At 43.1% G+C, this 25,952-nt stretch overlaps 1 protein-coding gene across 1 annotated transcript in view; it reads left to right on the top strand.

The window, feature by feature from the left end:
- The window catches only part of LOC129695550 (uncharacterized), a 31,165-nt gene extending 5,609 nt beyond the window's left edge, over nucleotides 1-25,556 (top strand). Inside the window, exons 2-6 of the mRNA XM_055632597.1 lie at nucleotides 1,787-1,939; nucleotides 6,822-7,091; nucleotides 12,583-12,721; nucleotides 17,558-17,662; nucleotides 25,271-25,556. Of these exons, the coding sequence (XP_055488572.1) occupies nucleotides 1,787-1,939; nucleotides 6,822-7,091; nucleotides 12,583-12,721; nucleotides 17,558-17,662; nucleotides 25,271-25,295 (692 nt within the window). The 3' untranslated portion in view covers nucleotides 25,296-25,556. The remainder of the gene's footprint in view (nucleotides 1-1,786; nucleotides 1,940-6,821; nucleotides 7,092-12,582; nucleotides 12,722-17,557; nucleotides 17,663-25,270) is intronic.
- The last annotated feature ends 396 nt before the right edge of the window (nucleotides 25,557-25,952 follow it).

The following is a 25,952-nucleotide window of genomic DNA, read 5'->3' as shown; positions in this document are numbered from 1 at the left end:
GTCCTATGACAAATCCCAAGATGATGTCCTGAACAATGTAGACAAGGCACTTTCATTAACTGGAGATAGTGCCACATTGTTTAGCCACAATTACCCTATGGACTAAATCTGCAGATGAGAGGACTTGATTGTCGTTGTGGCTATCCCTCGAGGTCGAGGATGATGATCTATGTTCTGTTGTTTTTTTTATGCATTCTCAGGTGGCTTATGAGTCCAATCTTGGCTTTGAAAGTTCTTCGACATTGTATGGTCACTCCCGAACATGGTCCAATATATCTTTTTAATATGAGAACTTTCTCTGTCCGCTGCACTTAGCCTACACTGGTAAGACTTTGGAGATACAAGAAACTGCAGAGGCTAAAATCTTGAGCACCACACAAAGTGCTGGAGAAACTTAATGGGTCAGGCAACATACTTGGAAGGCAAAGCTTACAACGGCCTGTTTCCTTTATCATCGTTACTTTTTTTACATATCTATCACTCATAGAAACATAGAAATTAGGTGCAGGAGTAGGCCATTCGGCCCTTCGAGCCTGCACCGCCATTCAATATGATCATGGCTGATCATCCAACTCAGTATCCCGTACCTGCCTTCTCTCCATACCCTCTGATCCTCTTAGCCACAAGGGCCACATCTAACTTCCTCTTAAATATAGCCAATGCACTGGCCTCGACTACCCTCTGTGGCAGAGAGTTCCAGAGATTCACCACTCTCTGTGTGAAAAAAAGTTCTTCTCATCTCAGTTTTAAAGGATTTCCCCCTTATCCTTAAGCTGTGACCCCTTGTCCTGGACTTCCCCAACATCAGGAGCAATCTTCCTGCATCTAGCCTGTCCAACCCCTTAAGAATTTTGTAAGTTTCTATAAGATCCCCTCTCAATCTCCTAAATTCTAGAGAGTATAAACCAAGTCTATCTAGTCTTTCTTCATAAGACAGTCCTGACATCCCAGGAATCAGTCTGGTGAACATTCTCTGCACTCCCTCTATGGCAATAATGTCCTTCCTCAGATTTGGAGACCAAAACTGTACGCAATACTCCAGGTGTGGTCTCACCAAGACCCTGTACAACTGCAGTAGAACCTCCCTGCTCCTATACTCAAATCCTTTTGCTATGAAAGCTAACATACCATTCGCTTTCTTCACTGCCTGCTGCACCTGCATGCCTACTTTCAATGACTGACTGGTGTACCATGACACCCAGGTCTCGCTGTATCTCCCCTTTTCCTAGTCGGCCACCATTTAGATAATAGTCTACTTTCCTGTTTTTGCCACCAAAATGGATAACCTCACATTTATCCACATTATACTGCATCTGCCAAACATTTGCCCACTCACCCAGCCTACCCAAGTCACCTTGCAGTCTCCTAGCATCCTCCTCACAGCTAACTGCCCCCCAGCTTAGTTTCATCCGCAAACTTGGAGATATTGACTTCAATTCCCTCATTCAGATCATTAATATATATATTGTAAATAGCTTTTAATATATCATTAATATGTATATTGTAAATTGTCTTCCATTGCATATCCACCGTCAACCCTTTTAGAATTAATTGCCAGTCAATCTTGGCCAATTCACGTCTCAATCTGCTGGTTGGCAGGTTAATTAGCCTCTGTAAATTGCCCCTAGTTAGCAGGGAGTGGATATTTCTGACGTTGTACCTCACAAATACTCAGTTGGAATAAATTCCAAATCATCTGATGTTTCTGTTGACATTTTTTTAAATGATGGATAATGGAATTCATTTTGCCTGCTGAAGAGTGCTGTTAATTATTTTTTTTTCATAGACAACACAACATCTCAAACAGAGATGTTTGAAGAAAACAATGTTATCTCAACAGCGCACTCTGCATTGGATCAAAACAATTCTGAATATTCTTCTGCAAATGCCAGCTTTAGCCATTCAGAAAGAGTAACACCATTTTTCAACAAAACAAAAGGTACATTTTTCATTTAAATGAAAACTAAAAACAAGCTGTGTTTGAAAATTGCATGTCATTCTAGCTTCTCCCCTTTCTACCTTTTTGGTCTCCCTTAATATATCTCGAAATGAAAGCAACTTGTACCTTTGCAAATCCATTTCCGCCAAATTGCAAACCACTCGACTCTCCAGATTGTAAATGGTTCCCTATCTTTTGAAACTGTTCTTCCCAAGCCAGCTCTGCTTCCGGCTACAAAGAATGTACTGTCATTGCAAGCTATTACCCTGTCTCTAACCACTCTTTCCAAATCCCTTAAACATTTTGTTACTTCCCATCTATGTGACCATCTACCTATCTATCTATCTATCTATCTATACATAACTAAAACTCTGATCTTGTTATCTTCCGGTTTGGCGGTCATTCTATTTGCGCAAAAATGGTACACGGTAGCGCTACAATTTTACGCCAGCTTACTCACCCGTTCTCCTATGTTGCGATTGCACCAAATTTTGTTCCAATTGGTGGAAGCTGGTAAGTTATCAAGGTTTAAAAACTTTAAAACCGCGCGTTCGCAGATCGTTGCCTCTCCTGCCATTCAGCGCCACGCGGATTGGTCCCTTCTACTGTCACTCGTGAAGGTCCGCCCCTTCCTGCGCCATCGCGTCTTTACTGCAGCTACTCACTACTCACTGACTCGCGGCTTCTGGACTCACTACTCACTAACTCACAGCTTCTGGATTCAGTGAGTCAGTGAGTAGTCAGTCCAAAAGCCACGAGTCAGTCCAGAAGCCGTCCACTCAAAAGCCAGCCGAGTGCGATGCTGACTGCTGCAACCTCGAGATCCTAGGGAAGTGAGGAGTGAGGGTGGGGGGATTGAGGGGGTTGTGCTTTGGCGGTAGGCCATGGCAGAGCTCCTCCCCCCATACTGGCCCCTGCCTGAAGCAGTCCCCCTACCTCAGCTAGAGAATACACCCTCTGGCCCCCTCCTGAAGCCTCCACATCCCCAGCTGCAGGACTAGCCCAAGAAAAGGCCCACAATGTGCCTTGAAGCCCTCTGGAAACCAGTCCCTTCGGCCCACAACACCCATACTAGCCCTCCAGAAAGACCCCCCATTGGCCCCCACCTGAAGCCCTCCCCAGTCTCCAGCTGCAGAACGCTCCCCCCCCCCCCCCCCCCCCGACTGACCCCAGCCTGAAGCCGTGTCTGTCCCCACCTGCAGGGTGCTCCCCACCAGCCCCCTCCTGAAGCCGGAGGGGAATGGCAGTGTCAGGTGTAAATTATTGGGGCAAATCCTCCAAAATCATGGAAGAACTCGGATAAGGACATGGACATTTTAAAAAGACAAATTTGCTGGCTGCAACGGAAACAAACCCCAATCCACAAACCTGTCTGGCCTGTGGACTTGGGCATCAAACAACTGGGCGAATGGTGTGGGGAGGAAAGGCTGAGACAGAGATAACAAGATTATCTTGGATACACAAAGGAAGGAACCAAGCCTCAGCAGACGGTGGTAAACAGGCCAGCCCAAGCTCCGTCACCATCTTGGATGACCATCGAGACAATAGGAGCCCGTCCAGGCGATGGGATAACGATCAGGGTGAGGGATCATGACATCAGTAAACCCCTTATCATCGGAAGCCTATTGTTCATGCCAGATCGAAACTGAGTATCATCAAAAGAACCCTTTTATCCAGAGGACCACCTGGGGGTTTCAAAGTAAGCTCAAATATAAAAACAGGAGAAGCCAGATCGCTCTCTCTTTCTGCTCTGCTGGACAACTCGTGAGCCCAACTATAACTCTCTCTCTTTCTGCTCTGCTGGACAGCTCATGGGCCTGTGTCGACCAACTGTAAGTACCCCAGTGACCTGGTGAAATTCCCGAAATAGGATAGAGGTTGAGAAGATAAAGGGGGGGGGGTAAAATTGTGTAAAGTAAGTTTTACGACGTGCCCGATAGTTTTCCGTCCATAGTCTTAGTTTAAAGCATAAGTTTAGCCACGTATTATGTAGTGTTGGTGAGATTCGATTTCTCATTGTTTAATAAAGCCTGTAAATTTTAGACTTGCTTTGAGTCCATCTTGGTTTCTGTTTTCCCTCATCAGCACACTCTGGTCAATTCAACCTTTTATCATATCCCACCATAATTCCGAGGTCTAGAACCTAGGGGAATCCCTTTTGTTGTATTCTCTCTCTTGGAAACAGCTCGAGTGGAGTGGTGGCCGTTTGACCCTCCGACAAGGGAGAGAATAACTCGGGCAGTTGGGCCCGAAGGGAGATAAAGGGAAACGCAAAACCCCTACACAGGCCATGACAGCAGAACTCTACTCCTACGTTAGTCAACATTCTACTATGCTGATGTTTCCCGATTTTACACATGGAACAATAAGAGATGGCAAAGTACGGGAAGGAAGGTTGGGAAGAGAGGGGGAGATCTTCCAGGTCTTTTTGAAGCCAATGTTCTGGGACGAGTGTATACCGTGTCTCCAAGATGTGGTGACCTCTATTACTTGAGACTGCTTCTCCATCACGTAAAAGGGCCAGTATCCTTTGATTCATTGAAGCCACATGATGGAAAAATTCATCCTTCTTTCAAAGACGTCTGCAGACAAAGAGGTTTGTTGCAGACTGACGTACATTGGCAACAAACAATGGAAGATGCTGTGAAGACAAAGCTCCCCAGTACAATAAGAGATTTGTTTGTTGTTTTGCTGACAAATACTGAGATCAACAATCATCAACAATTGTAGGATCACTTCAAGAATTCAATGTCTGAAGATTACCTTGAAAAAGAAAGGAGAACGATGAGTGATCCTAATATCATGATTGAAGAGAAGCATCATGATCAGGCTCAGTTGTATATTCAAGACAAGCTTGAGAATTACAACAAAACAATGGAATGCTTTCATTTCCCATGACCAAGAAATGGAAGATGATGCACCTTGATGATGACAATCCAGAATTGCTGCAGGAATTGCAATATGATAGAACTGAACAACAGCAATTTGTTGAGGAGAATGAGCCTCTCCTGAATGGTGAGCAGAGAGCAGTGTATGACAAGGTGTGCAACTGCTTGAAAAGGAAGCTTCCTTCAATGTTTTTCATTGATTCACCAGGAGGAACGGAAAAAAACATTTATCACCAATTTGATCCTCTCAAGTTAGAGGTCAAGGTGATGTGGCTATTGCTGTAGCATCCTCTGGGATAGCAGCTACATTAATGCCTGGTGGAAGAACTGCACATTCTCGATTCAAGACTCACTCAAAATCTCTGGATTACCACCACACAAATTGGAGTTGAAAAAAGGATCTCCAATGTTAATAAGAAACTTGGAACCCCCAAAGCTATGCAATGGAACGGGCATGATTGTGGAAGAGCTATATAATCATCTAATCATTGCAAGAATCAACATGGGAGCCTTCAAAGTTGACATTGTTCTCATTCTCATTTAAAACTGAGATGAGGAGAACTTTTTTCACACAGAGAGTGGCGAATCTCTGGAACTCTCTGCCACAGAGGGTAGTTGAGGCCAGTTCATTGGCTATAGCTTTTAAGAGGGAGTTAGATGTGGCCCTTGTGGCTATGGGGATCAGAGGGTATGGAGAGAAAGCAGGTACGGGATACTGAGTTGGATGATCAGCCATGATCATATTGAATGGCGGTGCAGGCTCGAAGGGCCGAATGGCCTACTCCTGCACCTAATTTCTATGTTTCTATGTTTCTATTCCGAGGATAACGCTCAATTTGACAGAAGGCGAAGACATTCCCCTTCAGCAGACCCAATTCCCCATTCAGTCAAGTTTTGCTTTGACGATCCATAAAGCGCAAGGACAAATCAGTAAGCACCTTAACAACCTCGATCTTCCAGCTAGGTAACATATTCTTTGCTTGCTCCACACTAATAAATCTAGTTTTGGCCAGGCAATTATCTGAATAGTTTTCTCTTCATACCCAAACACTGCTACCGTTTGACCAATTTTCTCCAAGCAATCTTGGGAACTTCATTTGGAAGAGCAGTATCACATTCCCAATTTATGCTGGCAGTACCAAGATCTACCTTACGATCTTCATAAGATTTTTAATATGTCGATGGATGTTTGCTATCTTCTACATGAGGTAAATATCCTATTTTGGAATTTATAGGCTCCCTCCATTCCATTTCTGCTTTCTCTGTTCCACATTTGCACCTCCCCATAAGTGCTCCATATATTAAGCTCCTGTCCAATTTACCCAGAACCATGTACCACATATTTGAATGCTGCAGCTTGATTCCCTGTGTTCTTGGGTGTGCCCCCTGATACATCAGTTCTACAGTATAGCCAGCTAATTATGAAATTGATATGATTAATGTACTGGCAGAGAATGAAGAAAATAAGGCTTGGTTATTAAGTTTATGTGGATCAATAATTGTATAAGTTTGAAATCATGGCTCTCTGCTGCACCAAGAGCAACAACCAACCTCCCTCCCTTCCACCCCGCTACCACTGCCATCATTAAGCATTAATATTCAGACATCATATCTGGAGCCTTTATTTCAATCACAACCCCAGAGTGTCCTCGAAAGTATTGTGGGCACACCATGGGAGACAAGAAATGCCTGCTATTATTCATTTTTTGTTTGTCAATGAGTAAACAACAATGCACTGAAACTCATCCCCGTGCTCTGATTTTCAAATACCAACTTAAACAGTTCTGTAATTTCACTCAAAAAATTGCTTCACTTTTCTGCTGTGCGTTGAATTAAAAATAATTAAATCTTCCTATTTTCATTTGCACTAATTCCTTGCATTTTACATACAGCATGAGATTGTGGTCGTCATTGAGAGCATGCTAAAATCTTCGTGCTTTTGAGAAGTAACTTTAATTCTCATCCATTTGCTGAACTTCTCTCTCTTCTCTCAGCAGTCACCAAGAATCCTCTTCACACCTACTTGCCATCGCAGTCAAGTGTCCCTGAGACTCCGTGGCCTTCCGAGAAATCAAAAACAGTAACTGGTGAGGTCAACAAGGAAACTAGCAAGCCAAAAGAAAATTTTGCATCTAAAGATGAAGTCTTAGATTCTCAATCTGTGACTGGTGATCGATCTGTTGTGAATTCTTTAGAATATCGAACCAAAACAATACCAACGCTGATGCCTCCTCGCACCTATATTACCAGTACCGGAAATACATGTATGTAAATAAGACATGTTCTTTCTTATGAGTTACAGGTCAAGAGTCAAGAGTGTTTTATTGTCATATGTCCCAGATAGAACAATGACGTTCTTACTTGCTGCAGCACAACAGAATATGTAAACATAGTACACTGTAAACAATATAATAAAGGTTCAGTGTGTATATATACACATACTCACAAGTACACACACACATATATATATATATATATATATACACACACACACACACATATATGTACACACACAAAAAAGAAACACTGGTAGTGCAATAATAATAAAAATGTCTATTGAAGTTCAGAGCTTATTTGAGATTGTAGTGTTTAATAGCCTGATGGCTGAAGGAAAAAGCTGTTCCTGAACCTGGAAGTTACAGTTTTCAGGCTCAGTACAGTACAGGTACAGGTGCAGGAGCCTGAAAACTGAAAAGTCTTCTTCCTGATGGCAGGAGTGAAATTAGTGTGTGGTCAGGGTCGTGTGGGTCTTTGATAATGCTGGCTGCCTTTTTGAGGCAGAGACTCCGATAAATCCCTTCGGTGGTGGGGAGGTCAGAGCTGGTGATGGACAGGGCAGTGTTCACAACTTTTTGCAGTCTTTTTCGCTCCTGAGCATTCAAGTTGCCGAACCAGGCCATGATCCAACCAGTCACTATGCTCTCTACTGTATGCCTGTAGTAGTTCAAGAGAATCCTCTCGGACATACCAAATCTCTGTAATCTTCTCAGGAAGTAGAGGCGTTGATGTGCTTTCTTTATAATTGCATCAGTGTGCTGGGACCAGGAAAGATCTTCGGAAATAAGCACGTCCAGCAATTTGAAGTTTTTGACTATCTCCACCATAATAATAGATATAAACAGGATAGTGGGTCCTCATCCTTCCTCTTCCAAAGTCCACAATCAGTTCATTGGTTTTACTGATATTGAGAGCCAGGTTGTTGTGCTGGCAAGAATCTAACAACCAAAGTACCGTCATAACAAAAAGGTCCTGTCAAAATCATGTTTACATTTAAGCCTCGTTTGACAGGAATGGATCTTAACTCTGACAAGATTGCAGGATTCCATATCTCTTTTAAATTCCCCCTCCCCCCCCCCCCCCTCTCATCTTGAAGCTATACCCGCTAATATTTGACACCCTGGGAAAAGGGCTTTGCCTGTCTACTCCATCTATGCCGCTCTTAATGTTATGTTTCTATTAGGCCAGCTCTTAGCTTCTGACACACCAGAGGAAATAAACCAAGTTTGTCTAACCTCTCCTTAGATTCCATGCGGTATCCAATTCATGTGGTATCCTGGTAAATTTCTCCAAAGCCTTCATATTCTTCCTGTTATCTGGTGACCAGAACTCCACACAATAATCCAAATACAGCCATACCAAAGTTTTATCAATTTGCAACATAACTTCCTGGCTTCTATTGTCAGTAGCAGACTGATGAAGGCAAGCAAACCATTAGCCTTCTTCACCGCTCGATCTACTTTGTTGCCACTTTCAGCATAGGCACTTGTTGTCTGTCATGACTTCTTGTTCGATAGATAGTTTGGCCGTGTGCAAATAGGACTATGTTGTCTTGGGGGAACTCAACAAGTGGTGTCTCCAGTGCAGCCTAGTCTAACTTTCTACACAATGTTCCAAGAGGAGAGTTGCACCTTGACTCACGAGTATCTAATTATCAGGCTTAAGTTGCCGTTGACCCAGTGAGATCTAATTTGAAAAGAATTGCAAGGGAAAAAGATAAGTGAATCACAAGTTATTCTGACAGTCCAGGCCCCACAGTAAAAGTCTGAGCTATACCTTCCCAGTGGCTAAAGGCCACTCCAAAACCCATTTCCATCAGTTTGGCTGAATGCCTTTGATTCCCAGTAAGAGCAGCCAGCCTTGCATATTGTTCCCATCTCAGAGACATACAGATGAGACACAACAGTTAAAGTAGTAAGAGATTGAGAGAGGATCTTATAGAAACTTACAAAATTCTTAAGGGGTTGGACAGGCTAGATGCAGGAAGATTGCTCCCGATGTTGGGGAAGTCCAGGACAAGGGGTCACAGCTTAAGGATAAGGGGGAAATCCTTTAAAACCGAGATGAGAAGAACTTTTTTCACACAGAGAGTGGTGAATCTCTGGAACTCTCTGCCGCAGAGGGTAGTCGAGGCCAGTTCATTGGCTATATTTAAGGGGGAGTTAGATGTGGCTCTCGTGGCTAAGGGGATCAGAGGGTATGGAGAGAAGGCAGGTACGGGATACTGAGTTGGATGATCAGCCATGATCATATTGAATGGCGGTGCAGGCTCGAAGGGCCGAATGGCCTACTCCTGCACCTAATTTCTATGTTTCTATGTTTCTATGTTGCATAATTTCGAGGTCAGGTTGGTAGGTTCAAACCTTTTCCATTCTATATCCCTCTCAACTTAACATCAGTACTTACATTTACCCAAGCTGGTGATTTTGGAGGTATACTATTTTACCATTGAAAATGAGGGACACTCCATACTTAAACTTTTCCAGGCACAGTTTCGATTACTTTTAAATAAAATCCTGAAAGAAATCTAATACTTAATGAAAGTATATTTATAAATCTTTAAATCTTAAAGTTAATGTCTAAATTTGAGAAGTCTTGCAGTCTTCAGTTGAAGTTCAGCAAACTGCATTGAACAAAGATCAACCTTGTTGTGAAGGTACAAGGTTCTCTTTAACTGAGCTTTGAGAATGTATCTTCCATGCATCACAAAAATTGCATTGTGATCATCAGATGTCCAGCTGATACCACAGTTGCTTCAGGGAATGTATTTATGCTGAACTATTATGACGCAAGTAAATGTGAAATTTTCCATTTAAGCTGATAGTAATGACTTGTTTAGTTAATGCATCGTAGCATTTGACTATGTCTAATTTATATTAGCTACTAGACCAAGTGGGACCTGTTGGGTCCCTACCACACGGGAGGCCTGGTCCCCAACGCAATATTGCACCACTCACACATAGCCCCCACGGGAGGCCTGGTTCCCCAATGCAACCCGCTTCCCCAAGGCATGCGGCATCACATACACTAACCACCCCAACACTAACTACCCCCTTGATATTATATGAATATTATTAATTAGCTCTTTTTACCCCATAACCACCCTATCCACTGACGCATAACCCCTAACTCGCAGGCGCATCTAGCGAGGGGAGGGAGGGGGGGGTAGAGAGTGAGGGCAGGGAGAGAATGGGCAGAGACAGTGAGAGAGGCAGAGACAGAAGGGCAAGAGACAGAGGGGAGGGGGGGGGGGGGTGGAGGAATGGGGGGGGTGGAGGAATGTGAGGGTGGGGGGAGCAGGGGAGGGTGGGGGAGGAGAGAGGGAGAGGGTGGGGGAGGAGAGGGAGGGGGTGAGGGGAGAGGGGGTCTGCCAAATGGGAGAGGGAGGGGGACTGGTCGGAGAGATCGAGGGAGGAGGGCGAGGGCGAGAGAATCTTAGGAGCAGGCAAGGTTTATTTCAAAGCTCGCTTGCCTGCTCCTAAGATTTTTTCAAAGGACTTGCGAGCGGCGCGACTTGCAGTGGGTTTGGTTTGCAGCTCTGAGCGAGCGGCAGCTCTGAGCGAATGGGGGTTCAAGCGGGCAGGTGTAGGAGTCCAGATGTGGGAGGCATGGTGCGAGTACTTACACACACACACTAAACGGGGGGGGGGGGGGGGGGGGGGGGGGGGGGGGGGGGGGGGGGGGAGTAGAGGAGTGCCGGTCTGCCAAATGAAGAGAGAGAGGGAAGCGGCTTGGACTGGTCGGCATGTGGGCATTGTGACGTCAGCAGCTGGTAAGAGCCGTTTAGTTTTTAAAATTGAGTTTTGTTTGAGTTTTGTGATCAATTTTACTCAAAATCTGGGGAAATAATTGACCAAGGAGTGGATGTGCGAATGTAAAAGTAAAATCGCTAGCAAAATGGCAAAAATCTCGGCGTTTTTGTGTCTAGTTTTCGCAGAGTAACGAATCAAAGGCAAAATGCCGTACACACACACACACACACACACACACACACACACAGTTTTAATAGATATATGATATGATAGATAGATAGATGGTAACTTTTCCTTCCTAGCGTAAAATCCAATAAGTGATTTGATTATCACAGCGTTATACTTCAAAGCCCAGCTGAAATCTGAAGCCAAGTTAAAATGTTAATAAAATATTTGCACTTCTCCTTGGTTTAAAATTATTTTATATTTATAAATGTCTTTATAATTTTTGGCAGAACTGTGGGATGATGGTTCTATAGCTTCTTAAAGAAAATTGTGTATGCATTTATTCAGCCTCATGGCTCTTATACTTGATTCCCCTACCAATGAAGGCAAGCATACAATGTACCTTCTTTATTACTCTATCTACTTATGTCGCCACCTTTAAGGAGATATGCACTTGGACCCCAAGATCCCTGCTGTTAAGGATCTTGACATTAAATGTATACTTTCCCCTTAGATTAAACCTCCCAAGGTGCAACACCTCACACTTGCACTAAATGTTTACTGTTAATAAATATGAGATTAGTTTTATTACTGATGAAGACATTAACAGAGTTATAGATCAGACATCAGACTAGAGGAACAAAATGTAAGTATTTGCAAGACAATACAGCTTATGGGTGGCAAAGTGGCACAGTGGCAGAACTGCTGCCTCACAGCTCGAGACCCCGGTTCAATCCTGACTACGGGTGCTGCCTGTGCAGAGTTGCACGTTCTCCGTGACCGATTGGTTTTCTCCAGATACACCAGTTTACTCCCACGTCTCAAAGATGTGCTGGTTGTAGGTTAATTGGCTTCTATAAATTGCCCCTAGTGTGTAGGATGTGAATAACATAGAACTAATGTACGGGTGATCAATGGTCGGTGTGGACTTAGTGGGCCGAAGGGCCTTTAAACTGCTGTATCTCTAAAGTAAACTAAACTTACACACTATTCTAATCAACTAACAATAATGGTTAATAGACAATTGACAATAGGTGCAGGAGTAGGCCATTTGGCCCTTAGAGATAGCACCACCATTCAATGTGATCATGACTGATCATCCACAATCAGTACCCCGTTCCTGCCTTCTCCCCATATCCCCTGACTCTGCTATCTTGAAGAGCCCTATCTGCCTCGAATCTTATATGTTTCAATAAGATCTCCTCTCATCCTTCTAAACTCCAGAGTATACAAGCCCAGCCGTTCCATTCTCTCAGCATATGACAGTCCCACCATCCCGGGAATTAACCTTCTATGCACTCCCTCAATAGCAAAAATGTCCTTCCTCAAATTAGGGGACCAAAACTGCACCCAATACTCCAGGTTAAGGCAGCACATGACTGGGACCACTGATTTCAAGATATTAGCCCTGGTTAAAAGCTTGCTTGAAAACTTAGGAGTGGCCAAAGATGGTGTGAAGATACATAAATATGTGATGAAAATGACGATTAATTAATCAGCATCATCACAAAAGATGCACAAATGAACTCTAACTTTTGCATGTGTTATGTTTTCTACACAGGTATAAACCAATCGGATGTCTCTATTTTTGGTATTAAGGCATGGAAATTTGGATTGATTTCAGCTGCATTGCCTATATTTCTCATTGTAGAGGCCCTTGCTCTTGCCATTTACTGCACCAAATGCAAAAAGAGAGGCAGGTAAGGCCTTGAGTTTTTTTCATTACTGATTATCTAACACATTGAAAAACATATATTTCCCTCTCTTGCACTATGATGGTCTCATTTACCTAGACTAATTGATAATTTATTATAAATGTACTTGTTGTGTTGTTGTATTAAAAATCTGCCTGCAAATCTGCAGCAAGAAGGAATTGCATTGTTCCGGTCCTGATACATTGATAATTAAACTCTAATTACTCTTAATTATTGTCTTTGCCGAGATGACTGAGGATTTCATCAGCCATGTAGGGGGCCATCGCTTACAAAAGCCACTCTCCTCCAAAGTTTCTGCTGGATTCAAATGGACGAGTATTAGTGAACATCAGTAGATTAATGTAAATAGGTGGCTGAGAGTCAAAATGAACTAGCATACCAAAAAGCCTGTTTCCACACTATATAATGATAAGCCTTTGAATAAAGCATCTTGGCATTTTATCAAGTACTTTGCAGAGGGTTGTGGAATATCAATCACCAGTTTTTGATTGATACAATGCAAATATTTCTGTTGACTATGTTGTTGGATAAAATTATGGTACCCCAATCATATTATGTACAGTAAATCATTGAGGAAGGACATTCTTGCTATTGAGGGAGTGCAGCGTAGGTTCAGATTGTTAATTCCCGGGAAGGGGGGGGGGACTGTCATATGCTGATAGAATGGAGCAGCTGGGCCTGTGTACTCTGGAAATTAGAAGGATGAGAAGGGATCTTATTGAAATGTATAAGATTATTAAGGATTTGAACACGCTAGAGGCAGGAAACATTTTCCAGATGTTGGGGAGTCCAGAACCAGGGCCCACAGTTTAAGAATAAGGGGTAAGCCATTTAGAATGGAAATGAGGAAACATTTTTTCACACACAGTGTTGTGAGTCTGTGGAGTTCTCTGCCTCAGAGGGCGGTGGAGGCCAGTTCTCTGGAAACTTTCAAGAGAGAGCTAGATAGGGCTCTTAAAGATAGCGGAGTCAGGGGATATGGCGAAGAGGCAGGAACGGGGTACTGATTGTGGATGATCAGCCATGATCACATTGAATGACGGTGCTGGCTTGACCCTACGCCTGCACCTGTTGTCTATTGTCTGTTGCATGAAAGTAAAACCAAACACTGCTACAAAGCTGCAAGTAGACACTCCTGGTGACTGTCAAGCACAAAGGAGGAGTGTCCTTTTTAGTTTTACAGCATGGAAACAGACCCTTTGGCCCACCGACTCTATGCTGACCATTGATCAACTATTCACACTAGTGTTTTGTTATCCCACTTTCACATTCATTCCCTAGATACTAAGGGCAATTTATGAAGCCCAATTAACCTCAAACCTGCCTGTTTTTGAGTTGTGGAAGAAAACCGACTCTCCCAGAGGAAACTCATGCGTTCACAGGTAGAATGTGCAAATTCCACACAGACAGCACCCAGAGTCTGGATCAAACACTGGTCCCTGCTGAGGTAGGCAGCTCTGCCACCGTGCCACCTACAATAGTATATTAGTAATTTGCCTCATGATGCTTCAAACTGTGGTATCGGATGAGGACCAGCAATTGCTATAAACTGAAAGGAGACACTGATAAACATTCAGAACTGTGGACTCTTTAGCTAGTAAAACATAGTAAAACCTGTAAAGCCAGTAAAACTCCTGGTCTAATGACTATCAATCCACATAGCAAGAGCGTTTCCATCCCATGCACTTCTCCTTACTCTGACCACAATGAACTAAACCTGTGGACACTGGAAATCGGATGTAGTCTTCTCCATACAATTTCCATCAGCATCCTCCCACCTTGAAGACAATGCAGGTTCTTGTGGAGGTTGCGTTTCTCCTCCTCTTCCAAGTCTTGTACCATGCAGAAGCAAAAAGCAGGAAGAACTCCCAAAGAATGTAAGCACCGTGACGCAGCGGTAGATTTGCTGCCTCACAGCAATTTCAGCATCGGTAACCCTGGTTCGATTACGACTACGTGTGTTGTCTGTAAGGCGTTTGTACGTTTTCCCTGGGATCTCGTGGGTTTTCTCCAAGATATTCGGTTTCCTCCCACGCGCCAAAGAGGTATAGGTTTGTAGGTTAATTGGCTTGGTAAAAATGTAATATTGTCCCTAGTGTGTGTAGGATAGTGTTAATGTGCGGGGATCGCTGGTTGGTGCAGACTCGGTGGGCCGAAGAGCCTGTTTCCGCCCTGTATCTCCTAAATTAAAACTAAAAACTAATAGATAAGCTGAATACTTATAGCACACCTGACAATGAGGATAATAAACAGTCACATGATTAAGTGTGTTGCAGCTGCAACAGCTGTCAATACGAGCTTCAATGCACAAATCCGATGAGGATCCTCTGGGAGATTATGAATAAATAAATGCTCCATTAATTCACATGGAAATGCAAAACTTTGAAGGACTGTCACAACCTTTCATTTGAGACATCACTTGCCTGGGCAAGACAGCATTGGAAATTTTAGGTCTGGATCAATGACGGGCGGCAACAGGGCCAATAAATGAGCAACTTTAAACCAGCATTTTCCAGGTAATGATATTGAATTGATCAAAGGTATCCCTTTGGGACTACCGTATAGAGTGTCAATCCATTGTATAAAAGCATTAAATCCAAGTTCACAAAAGAAGAGGTGAGAACAAACCTTAGGTGTATTTGATCAAAATTTGCCTCAAGCCCTAAAAGGCTCAAATTCCTTTGTTCTTCATGCTTTTTCCTACATACTGTATCTCCCAGCAAAAATCGAATATGCAAAGTTCAATCTTTGAATCATCCAATCTATATTATTTCACAGTAAAGCTTTCACTGTGTTTATGATTCACCCCATCTTTTCTATCAACCCAGAACATGGGAATTATTGATATCTGAAATATCAGGTTTCTCTCTTCACAGATGCTGCCAGACCTTATGAGTATTTCCAGCATTTTCTGTTTTCATTTCAGGTTTTCAATATCCCCACTGATATACTTTTTGTATAATCACCGGACTTGGAAATAAAGCAAAAGCCAGGCAAAAGTAAAATGACACTCTTTCTAAAAGCAAGCTCGGAGATGCATGAGCTTAAGTTGATGACCAATTCAATGCCCTCAGTTTGAAAACTAAAATCAGATCACTCTCACTTGAAATACATGTATTCAGAAGGCCAAAGATATGCAAAACAACACAGGGATTGTTTAGCTTTGAAACAACCAGAATAACTTTAAAAGAGTCTTTTAAGATTAATTCCTGAGTTAATCTTCTTTTGTTCATTGTAAGTAGCTATTCAGAATATTCAATTCAGGTTATTTAAACACAGCTGAAATTTCGTTTGACATTTGTACAATGAAAGGTTTGAATTCAACATGATTTGTATGATGGAAAGCAAAGGGCTTCTTGAGAAGTACATACAACATCTTAAATGATAACAGGATTATATATGCAGTCATTTTGCCATTGGATGCCAATAGTTCAGGCAAATAAAATCCACCAGCCATAGAAATAGGCCAATCACAATCCTCCGGCCTGCTCTACCTTTCAAGAAGATTTTCAAATCTATTAGTAGACGAGCGAAAAGTTAACCAATATTATGAAAATCAAACAGTCACACCTGATAGTAATTGATAATATCTGTAAACAGTACACATGGAGGTTTTACTGAGTGTGTTAGATTTATTGTTGATGTCTAAAGTAGCATCACAGACATCTAATCAATAGTGCCTACTGTGTATAATTCAGCATGCATGAATATTGCATGTGCTATCACCCTTTTGAATATGGCAGATGGTATATTGTACTAAAAAATATGGGCTACAAATAGAAAACAAATCAGCCACTACAATGACTAAACAAACATCTGGGTGTCAGATTTTATGATGTAGCCCTTCCTGCTTAGTGAACCACATAGATATTTTTCCTAAAATTATATTACTGTGTTTTATTTTAAAAATGTAAGAAGCATGCAGCTTGAGCAATATTCGTTTTTTTTTGACAATGTCTTTAATATAGCACATGGTTTGAGGCATGGGAGATAATTTGATTTGTAAACAAATGTGTGAATCCGGTGTTATTACTTAAGATATTTTTCACAGTTTTCCCATTTCCAGGCACAATGTGTGAAAAAATATGCATGTTTTTTAGTAGTTAAAGTCATTTGAAAAATCATATACAATGATCTTCAGATACTAGATAGATAAACAACAAATACTATTTAATATTGAATCATAATTTGATACCTTTGTTACTATTTCAAATGAATAAAGTATAAGAAATAATATATTGTTCTACTACATCATTATAATTTTAATGGGAAACATATATTTTATAAATGTTATTTCTCCCATCACTTTTCTTCTTTCGTGTAAGATCTGAGCTCGAGTCAGGTTAAATTTCAAAGCTGTTCCTAATGCTCCAGTACTTTGTTCAACTTGTCACCTGTGTATGTGTGTGAATCTGTGGAATTCTCTGCCACATGAGGAAGGCAATGTTACAGCCAAACTTTATCTCTTTCCTCTAATGTCTCAGAATGAAGGCCAATTTTTTTTTCTTCGGTGTAGGTCCAGGCATGTTAATAGTAACTGTAGTGCCCCCCTCCGATCAACTAACTTGGAGACCGAACAAAGCAGGGACTGAAAACGTTGGAACGTCTTATGTATCCTTTCTTCAATTTCAATTTTTTAATGAGGCACATAAATTGGAATTGTGATTATCTTGAAAAGGATAGCTCGTACTGACAATTTACCCAAGTCCTTTGCCAAGAAATAAATGAAAACACAAATTATACATTTGACTGCACTGTCGAATGGTGATTTTATATTAAATAGAAATGATGACTGTTATATTTGGTTCCTTTTTTCAACAGGTATGTAACATCAGCCAAAACCTGTGAGGATAGTGAGGCTGCTGAAACAATTAATGCTGAATCCAATGAGAATACAGTAACAATGAACAACATGGCACTCACACAGTGAGTACACCAGCTCTAATTTCATCACGAGTAATTGAGAACATAGTGAACAAGAATAATATGAATCATTTAAACTTGTAGAAACTATGCATTTCATTATTCCGATAACAACATCTTCTGGGTTTTTTTAAAGAGAGAATACTATTCTATAGGATGCATGTGGATTATAATGACTGAAAGCTTAGAACTTGCAATTTGCAACCACTGGCTGCTTTTCATGGAGGATAATCATTAGCACTTATTACAAACTGATTTATATTTTACTTTGCAGCTATTGATATATTTTTGAGTATACAGGTGCACAACCTTTTATCCGAAGTTCCAAATAACGAAAAGCTCTGAATACCGGACATTTATTCGGTCCTTGAAAAAAGGTCCTTGAAGACGTTCACCGAGGGCGGCCCGCAGAGGTGACAGCGGAACCTCCGGTCGGTCCTCGAAGAAAGGGGAACTAAATCCCCATTCATAAAAGAGAAGGTGAGGGTATAATGCGCGGGAGGGTTAATAATTGACAATCTGCTGCTGCCTGCCCGCTGAGTTAAAAAGTTACCACGGTAGACTCACGATACACAATGTATCGTGAGTCTTGCGTGGGAACTTTTAAACTCAGCGGGCAGGTAGCAGCAGATTGTCGCTCCCTTCAGTTTCACCCCACCTACACCCCTCTGCTTCCTGGCCATGTGTGTGACCCCTTCCCTCCCCTCTCCAGCTCCCCGCCCATTGCACCGGCGCGGGGGCTTTGCACTGTCTTCACGTCGTAGCCAGTGCCAGTCACCGGAGACGTCAGGACCAACGGGACACCGGCCCCCAGGCCCACTGCAAGCACGGAGATCCCAGAGACCCACAGCCAGCAGCAGCCCAGCCCCGCTCCAATTACAGAGGAACACGCTCCCCGTAGGGACAGAAGCTGATGGTGTGCAAAGTACGTCTTGGTCTTGGGGTTGCGGATGAGGGGGCGCAGCTCGGGCTGTGACGTCTCCGGCCACCCCCCTGTACAGGAGCTGAGACTGGGAACTGTGGGGTTGTTTGCAGTTGCAGAGGGAGGGGGCAAGGGCGGTACAGTTCCCAGTCTCAGCTCCATTCCAGGGGGGTGACCGGAGACGTCAGGACCAATGGGACACCGACTGCAAGCACGGAGATCCCAGAGACTCACAGCCAGCAGCAACTCTAGCCCAGCCCCGCTCCAACTCCAGAGGAACCCGGGTTGCGGATTAGGGGGCGCAGCTCGGGCTGTGGGCGAACTGCCACTTGTCGCTGTAGCGGCGCATCGGGGAGCGGGTTCTTGTTGGTCCTGACGTCTCCGGCCATCCCCCTGGACAGGAGCTGAGAGACGTCAGGACCACCAGAAGCCGCTCCCCGATGGGCTGCTACAGCGACAAGTAGCAGTTCGCCCACAGCCCGAGCTGCGCCCCCTCATCGGGACATCGACCCCCAGGCCCACTGCAAGCACGGAGATCCCAGAGACTCACAGCCAGCAACAACTCTAGCCCAGCCCCGCTCCAACTCCAGAGGAACCCGGGTTGCGGATGAGGGGCCGCAGCTCGGGCTGTGGGCGAACTGCCACTTGTCGCCGTAGCGGCCCATCGGGGAGCGGATTCCTCTGGAGTTGGAGGGACAGGGAGACACAGCGGCTTTTGAGAATGGTGGGCAATCCCTTCCAAAGTTCTGCCCACACAGTCAGTACACCTCTCCTACACTTGTCTCCCGCACTAAGATCATCTCGCAGAGAAGGATCCCACCCTAACCCTCCCTATTCTCTCCTATTCTGCAAGAAAAAACTACATTGAAGACTCAAACTCGCGATTGAGTAACTGCCGGGATCGAGGCGCAAACTCGCGACCTTGCGGATATGAGCCGAGCACTCTACCACTACGCTAAAAATCTTCCATTCCGAAAGCCGAAAAATTCTGAATTACGAAAAGTGTCTGGTCCCAAGGCTTTCGGATAAAAGGTTGTGCACCTGTAGTAAGAATAAAGAACCATCTATATCTATATATCACTAAAACTCTCATCTTGTTTGTTTGAGTGCTTGTGAGTGATATTCCAAAATCACGCCAAAATGGTACATGATAGCGCTACAATATTTGGCCCACCTTACTCACCATTGTCCTGGGATGTAAAAGAAACATTTTGTTCAGATTGATGTTATATTTTACAAGTTATTGACATTTTAACCTTTACCAAAACCACTATTCAAACCACTTTTTCACTTGCCCTGCCCGTCAGCCACATTCAGTGTCACAATGACATCACAATAGTATCCCGAATCTCATTTACATTAAAAAAATCGTGATTTTCAAAAAAATTCAGTTTTAATCAAATTCTTCCATTTTCATAAACAGCTAACAGTGTGTTTAGGTTGTTTTAAAGAAAAATCACGAATTTCATTGTGGGTGGGGGGGAGTGTGGGATAGGGGGGACGTTTCATTTTTTTTTTTTTAAACATCGTGATTTTCATTGTGTGGGGGAGTGCGGTTGGGGGAGGTGAGGAATGGGGGAGCAGGGGGATAGAGAGGGTGGTGGGGTGGGAAAGATGGGGCAGGTGAGTGGGGGAGGAGGGAGGATAGAGGGAGAGGATGGGGGAGTTGGGGAGGTAGGGAGTGGGGGATAGAGGAGGAGGAGTGGGGGAGGTGATGAGGGGAAGTGGGAGAAGGGGAGGCGAGGAGTGGGGGAGCAGGGAGATAGAGGGAGAGGAGGGGGTGAGGAGGGGAGAGGGGTTATGGATGGAGAGAGGGAGGGAGTGACTGAGGGTAGGGGAAAGGAGAGGGAGGGAAAGGTGAGGCAGGGAGTGGGGAGGGGAGGAGAGGGAAAAGAAGGGGGATAGTGAAGAGGAGGGGGAGGGAGTGCTGGGGGATGAGGGGTAGGAAGAGGGATGGTGAAGCGCAGTTGGGGGAGGGTTGCCATGACTCGTGACACAATGGAGATCTCTGGCATCACAATGGGAACCCCTCAGCCGCACCTGCGCAGTTGTGGGTTTTGGGTCAGTGGTGGAATATTGCCTTGGGAGACAGGCCTAACGGGTCTGCACCTGGTCTAGTAAATAATAGAAGCAGGAGAATGTTTGCCTTTACTTCCTGCACTGCCATTCACTAAGATTGTGCCTGATATTTCACCCCATTACTTTCTTTCACTAGCTCCATATCTCCATGCCCAAACATTATCAACCAAGCTTGCATGGACTCCATGGGTATCGAATCCCCCAAACTTTGCTACGATCATGCTGAAGAGATTTATTTTCAACTCTTTCCTGAGTTGCCAACTTCGTTTGAGATTCTGAATACTGATTTTAGACTTCTGAGCCAGCGGAAACATCAACTCTCAAACTACCCTATCAAGCCTCTTACAAATTCCATGTTTCAATTACATCACCTTTTCTCTCATAGCTTGAACAAGTATTGACCCAGTCCATTTAATCTCTCACCATACTAGAAGTTTAGGAATCAATCTGGTGAATGTTCACCACACCTGCTCTATCAAAAATATATCCTTCCTTCGATGGGAACACCAGAATATTCCAGATGTGGTCTCGTGGGAAGTCTTATGCATTGGGCAAAATATGTCTACTTTAGTAGTCTAATCCTGTTATAATAAAGACCAACATTCATTTGTAGATAAGCACACATACAGTGCATTCAGAAAAGACTAATTACCTGTTTTCACTTTTTAATTATGGGGTATTGTGTCTAGATTGATGATTTTAAAAAAAAAGAATTTAATCCATTTTAGAATAAGGCTGTAACATAACAAAATGTGGAAAAAGTGAAGGGGTCCGAATACTTTCTGAATGCACCGTAAGAAACTTGGATCGCTAACACTTTTAAATCAACTTTTCAATCAAATACATCTTTTCTATATTCCTGAAAGTAGTAGACCTAAAATGTCCATATTGCACTTAATCTGCAATACCTTTGTCCTTTCATCTGCCTATATCAACCATAGTCCCTCAGTGCTCCTCCTCTCAGCCCAGACTGTTTCCTAGTTTTGTATGAAGAGCAAGGTTGACTATTTTATTCATCCCTTATCCAAGTCACAGACATAGATTATGAACACCTGAGGCCCCAGGACAAAGAACTGATGCTAGGCTAAGATCTATCATTGTCTGATTCTGTATTCCCTACTTTCTTCAATAGTGAAGTTATATTAGCAACTTTCCAGTCGATGGGAACTGTTCTAAAATCAATGGAATCCCAGAAGATGATAATCGTGCGTCAATTATCACCACAGCCACCTTTTATTGAATGCAGCAAGACTGTTACACAACACTAAATTAAATCCCTATTAATGGTGGTAAAGATATGAAGGGTGACTGGGGATAGAACATGAGAGATACAAACGAAGGATTGAAGATGCCGGAATCTTTACCAATGAACAACCTGCTGAAGGAATTTAGCAGTTGAGCAGCATCTGGAAGGGCTAATGGAATTGTCAACATTTTGGTGTGTAACCCGTATCAGGATTGAGGGAGGGATGATAGGCAATATAAAGAGGATTGAAAATCTCCCCACTCTCCTCTACTTTATGCCACTATCTCTCCTTCCCTTTCTCAGTTCTGATGCAGGCTTCTGACCCAAAATGTTGACGGTTCCCTCCTCCTCCCACAGATGCTGCTTGACTTGCTGAGCTCTTCCAGCAGATTGCTTGTTGCTTTAGATAGGAAGAGATGTCTTGATATATCTCAAGATATATGGTCTTGATGTTTATGGTCTGATAATAATTTGAATGCTTTGCGCAGTGCATGGTGGCTTAACTTTGGATATTAGGTTTCTGGATGGTTGTCAGAGTCAAGAAGTTTAGTTGAGTGGACGAGGGTCTGATTCTGCATATCACACTTAAAGAAGAGAATGGTAGGAAGTTGGGCACCTCAACTATTACTTGAGGAAGGGAAACTTACAAAACTTGTGCCTGTGTCTGTGGTGCTCTATGAAAGAAAAATTACTAGGTTACTACTAAATTCCTTAAGTTGATGAAAATATGGGATTGTTTTCAGTATTGAGCTGACTCAACGAATTGGAAATAGAAGGTTTATTCCATTACTAGAGTAAGTGGGACCCGTTGGGTCCCAGCATCACACAGGAGGGCTGGTCATCCAACGCAATATTCCACCTCTTCACCAATTCTAATATTGGTGGCCAGTTCGGGGGGGCTTTCTGGAGCGCTAGTATGGGTGTTGTGGGCTGAAGGGACTGGTTTCAAGAGGGCTAGTATGCAAATTGTGCGCCAAATGGATTCTTGGGCTGGCGTCTCAGTCAATCAAGCCTGTTGTGCTGGCAACTCACTCACTCACGGCTGGTGGGCTGGTAGTTGAATCGCGGCTAATCCTTAAAATTCTATTTCAAGCAGGGAATAAGGCCACCAAATTCAAGTGCAGTTTCTTACCACTTCTAGCAGGGTGCAAGGCCACCAAATTCAAGTGCAGTTTCATACCCTTTGAAGTAGGGTGCAAAGCCACTAAAGACAGCGAGTCGTGACCTCTCCCTCCTCCATCTTGCAGAGACTGAGCCACACCCACATTTCAGGGTTTTATAACCCCTCCCCCCACCGGAAAAGGTGTGGCTTTCATGGAGTGATTGACAGGAGAGAGATTCTCAACATTTTTTAAAAAACTATTAACACTTTTATTTTTCATTGATGGGAAGAATTCTCTGCACCTGCTCAGCAGAGGGGGACCGAGTAAGATGGCCAAAAATCACAGCGGCAAATGGTAGCGTTTTATCTAAAATCAATATACAGTGTAAACAGGAAGTAAGTGCATTTACAGTAGTGCCTTTTAACTTCAAGCCAAAGCACCCAAGCCGCCATTTGCAGTAAGTAGTGCCTTTCAACTTCAAGCCACCATTTGCAGTAAGTAATGCCTTTCAACTTCAAGCCATTGCATCCGAGCCACCATTTGCAGTAAGTAGTGGCTTTCAACTTCAAACCACACCCAAGCCACCATTAGCAGTAATAGTGCCTTTCAACTTAAACCAAAGCTCCCAAGCCACCACTTGCAGTAAGTAGTGCCTTTCAACTTCATGCCACCATTTGCAGTAAGTGGTGTATTTCAACTTCAAGCCACACCCAAGCCATCATTTGCAGGAAGTAGTGCCTTTCAACTTCAAAGCTCCCAAGCCACCATTTGCAGTAAATAGTGCCTTTCAACTTCATGCCACCATTTGCAGTGTAATGCCTTTCAACTTCAAGCCATTGCACCCAAGCCACCATTTGCAGTAAGTAATGCCTTTCAACTGCAAGCCAAGCACCCATGTCCCCCATTTGCAGTAAGTAGTGCCTTTCAACTTCAAGCCACACACAAGCCATCATTTGCAGGAAGTAGTGCCTTTCAACTTCATGCCAAAGCAACCAAGCCACCATTTGCAGTAAGTAGTGTCATTCAACTTCAAGCCACCATTTGCAGTAAGTGGTGTCTTTCAACTTCAAGCCACACCCAAGCCACCATGTGCAGTAAGTAGTGCCTTTCTACTTCAAGCCAAAGCACCCAAGCCACCGTTTGCAGTAAGTAGTGCCATTCAACTTCAAGCCAAAGCAACCAAGCCACCATTTGCAGTAAGTAGTGCATTTCAACTTCAAGCCAATGCACCCACGCCCCCCATTTGCAGTAAGTAGTGCCTTTCAACTTCAAGCCACACCCAAGCCACCATTTGCAGTAAGTAGTGCCTTTCAACTTCATGCCACCATTTGCAGTAAGTGGTGCCTTTCAATTTCAAGCCACACCCAAGCCAAGCCAACCACGGGGAGGGGAGTGCTTTCTGGAGCGCTAGTATGAACCATTTTAGAACCAATAGACATTTTGTTTGCAAGCTTTAGAACCAATAGACATTTTTTTGCAAGCTTTAGAACCAATAGACATTTTTTTTGCAAGCTTTAGAACTAATAGACATTTTTTGCACGCTTTAGAACCAATAGAGACATTTTTTTGCAAGCTTTAGAACCAATAGACACTTTTTGCAAGCTTTAGAACCAATAGACATTTTTTGAAAGCTTTAGAACCAATAGACATTTTTTTGCAAGCTTTAGAACCAATAGACACATTCTGCAAGCATTTTAGAACCACTAAGGGCACTTACATTTGAGTAGACATGTGTTCAGTGTGATTCACTGCTCAGAGAAACGTGACCCTCTGCCTTCCTCCATCTTGAAGAGTGAGTGAGGCACACCACTTCCTGGTTTTATAGTCCCTCCCCCCTGCCGCCAGCGGGGGCAGCAGAGAGAATGGGGAAATTTGTAAAAACATTAATATCTCTGTCATTTTTAATCGACGGGAAAAATCCTCGGCACTCATGCGGCGGAGGGGGGCTCTGAGCAAGGTGGCCAAAAATGACGGCCATAGGTGGCGGCGTTCTCTCGGAAATCGCAGCACAGATGGCCAAAACCGGTCAAGAACAGACTTTTAGTAATATATATATATAGATATAGATAAATAACATCACCATGCTGTAATTTACTCAGAAAGAAATGCAAGCAAACAAACTATAGAGTAATATTTCAACTATCTGACAGATATTTCTTGCTTTGTAAGAATAAATTCACATTTTAGACATGTGTTTGGTGTAATAAACAGTTGACAGATGTATTTCATCTCATCCTAACTATATATTATTTTAATTTTAGAATAAATAATCCTCTGGAAATCTGAGACTCAATTTTACAGAAGTGGAAAAGGAAACAATGGATGACTATTCCTTAAACCCATCTGCTCTAGTCACAAACTGCAAAGGAAAACATAATTGCCAAGACGTCAGCATTTTAGAAGAGCATTTTACTTTCTAACCTGCAATTTCTGTCAGAACAATTGTGAATGATTTCAAATCATAAAGTCATATAACTCATGCTCTTGTACTTGTTTGTTGCTGAACACAGTGTTTTACTGATTCAATAAAGTTTTGTTTTTGGAACATCAAAATCAGTTAATGTGTAATTTACTCCGATTGTCAGAAGGAAATTAACCACAATGGAGGAGATTGGTCTCATACTCCTGTTCTTTCAGTCCATCCAGATGCTGGAGGTCCTGTATGTGGAATATACTGCTCAAAAAGTATTTGAAACTTGTTGCAATGCACTCTTCAGGTAATGCACACTGCAGCTACAGTGTACTGAGGTTGCAAATGAGGTTTCAGTGGAGTAGAGATGGTGACAAAAGGAACCTTATGTAGAATTATCTAGAATCTTATGTAGACCACAAAATGCTGAAAATACATGCCCCTCACTGGTGGACATTGATAAGTGATGTTTTGGGTAGCAACCCTTCTTCAGACTCACTTGCTTGTCTTTACTATGGCATAGTCTCTTGTGT

Source organism: Leucoraja erinacea, chromosome 3 (assembly GCF_028641065.1).
Source record: "Leucoraja erinacea ecotype New England chromosome 3, Leri_hhj_1, whole genome shotgun sequence".
NCBI lineage: Eukaryota > Metazoa > Chordata > Chondrichthyes > Rajiformes > Rajidae > Leucoraja > Leucoraja erinaceus.
Note: the sequence above shows the minus strand (reverse complement) of the source record. Positions and strands in the feature narration are given on the sequence as shown.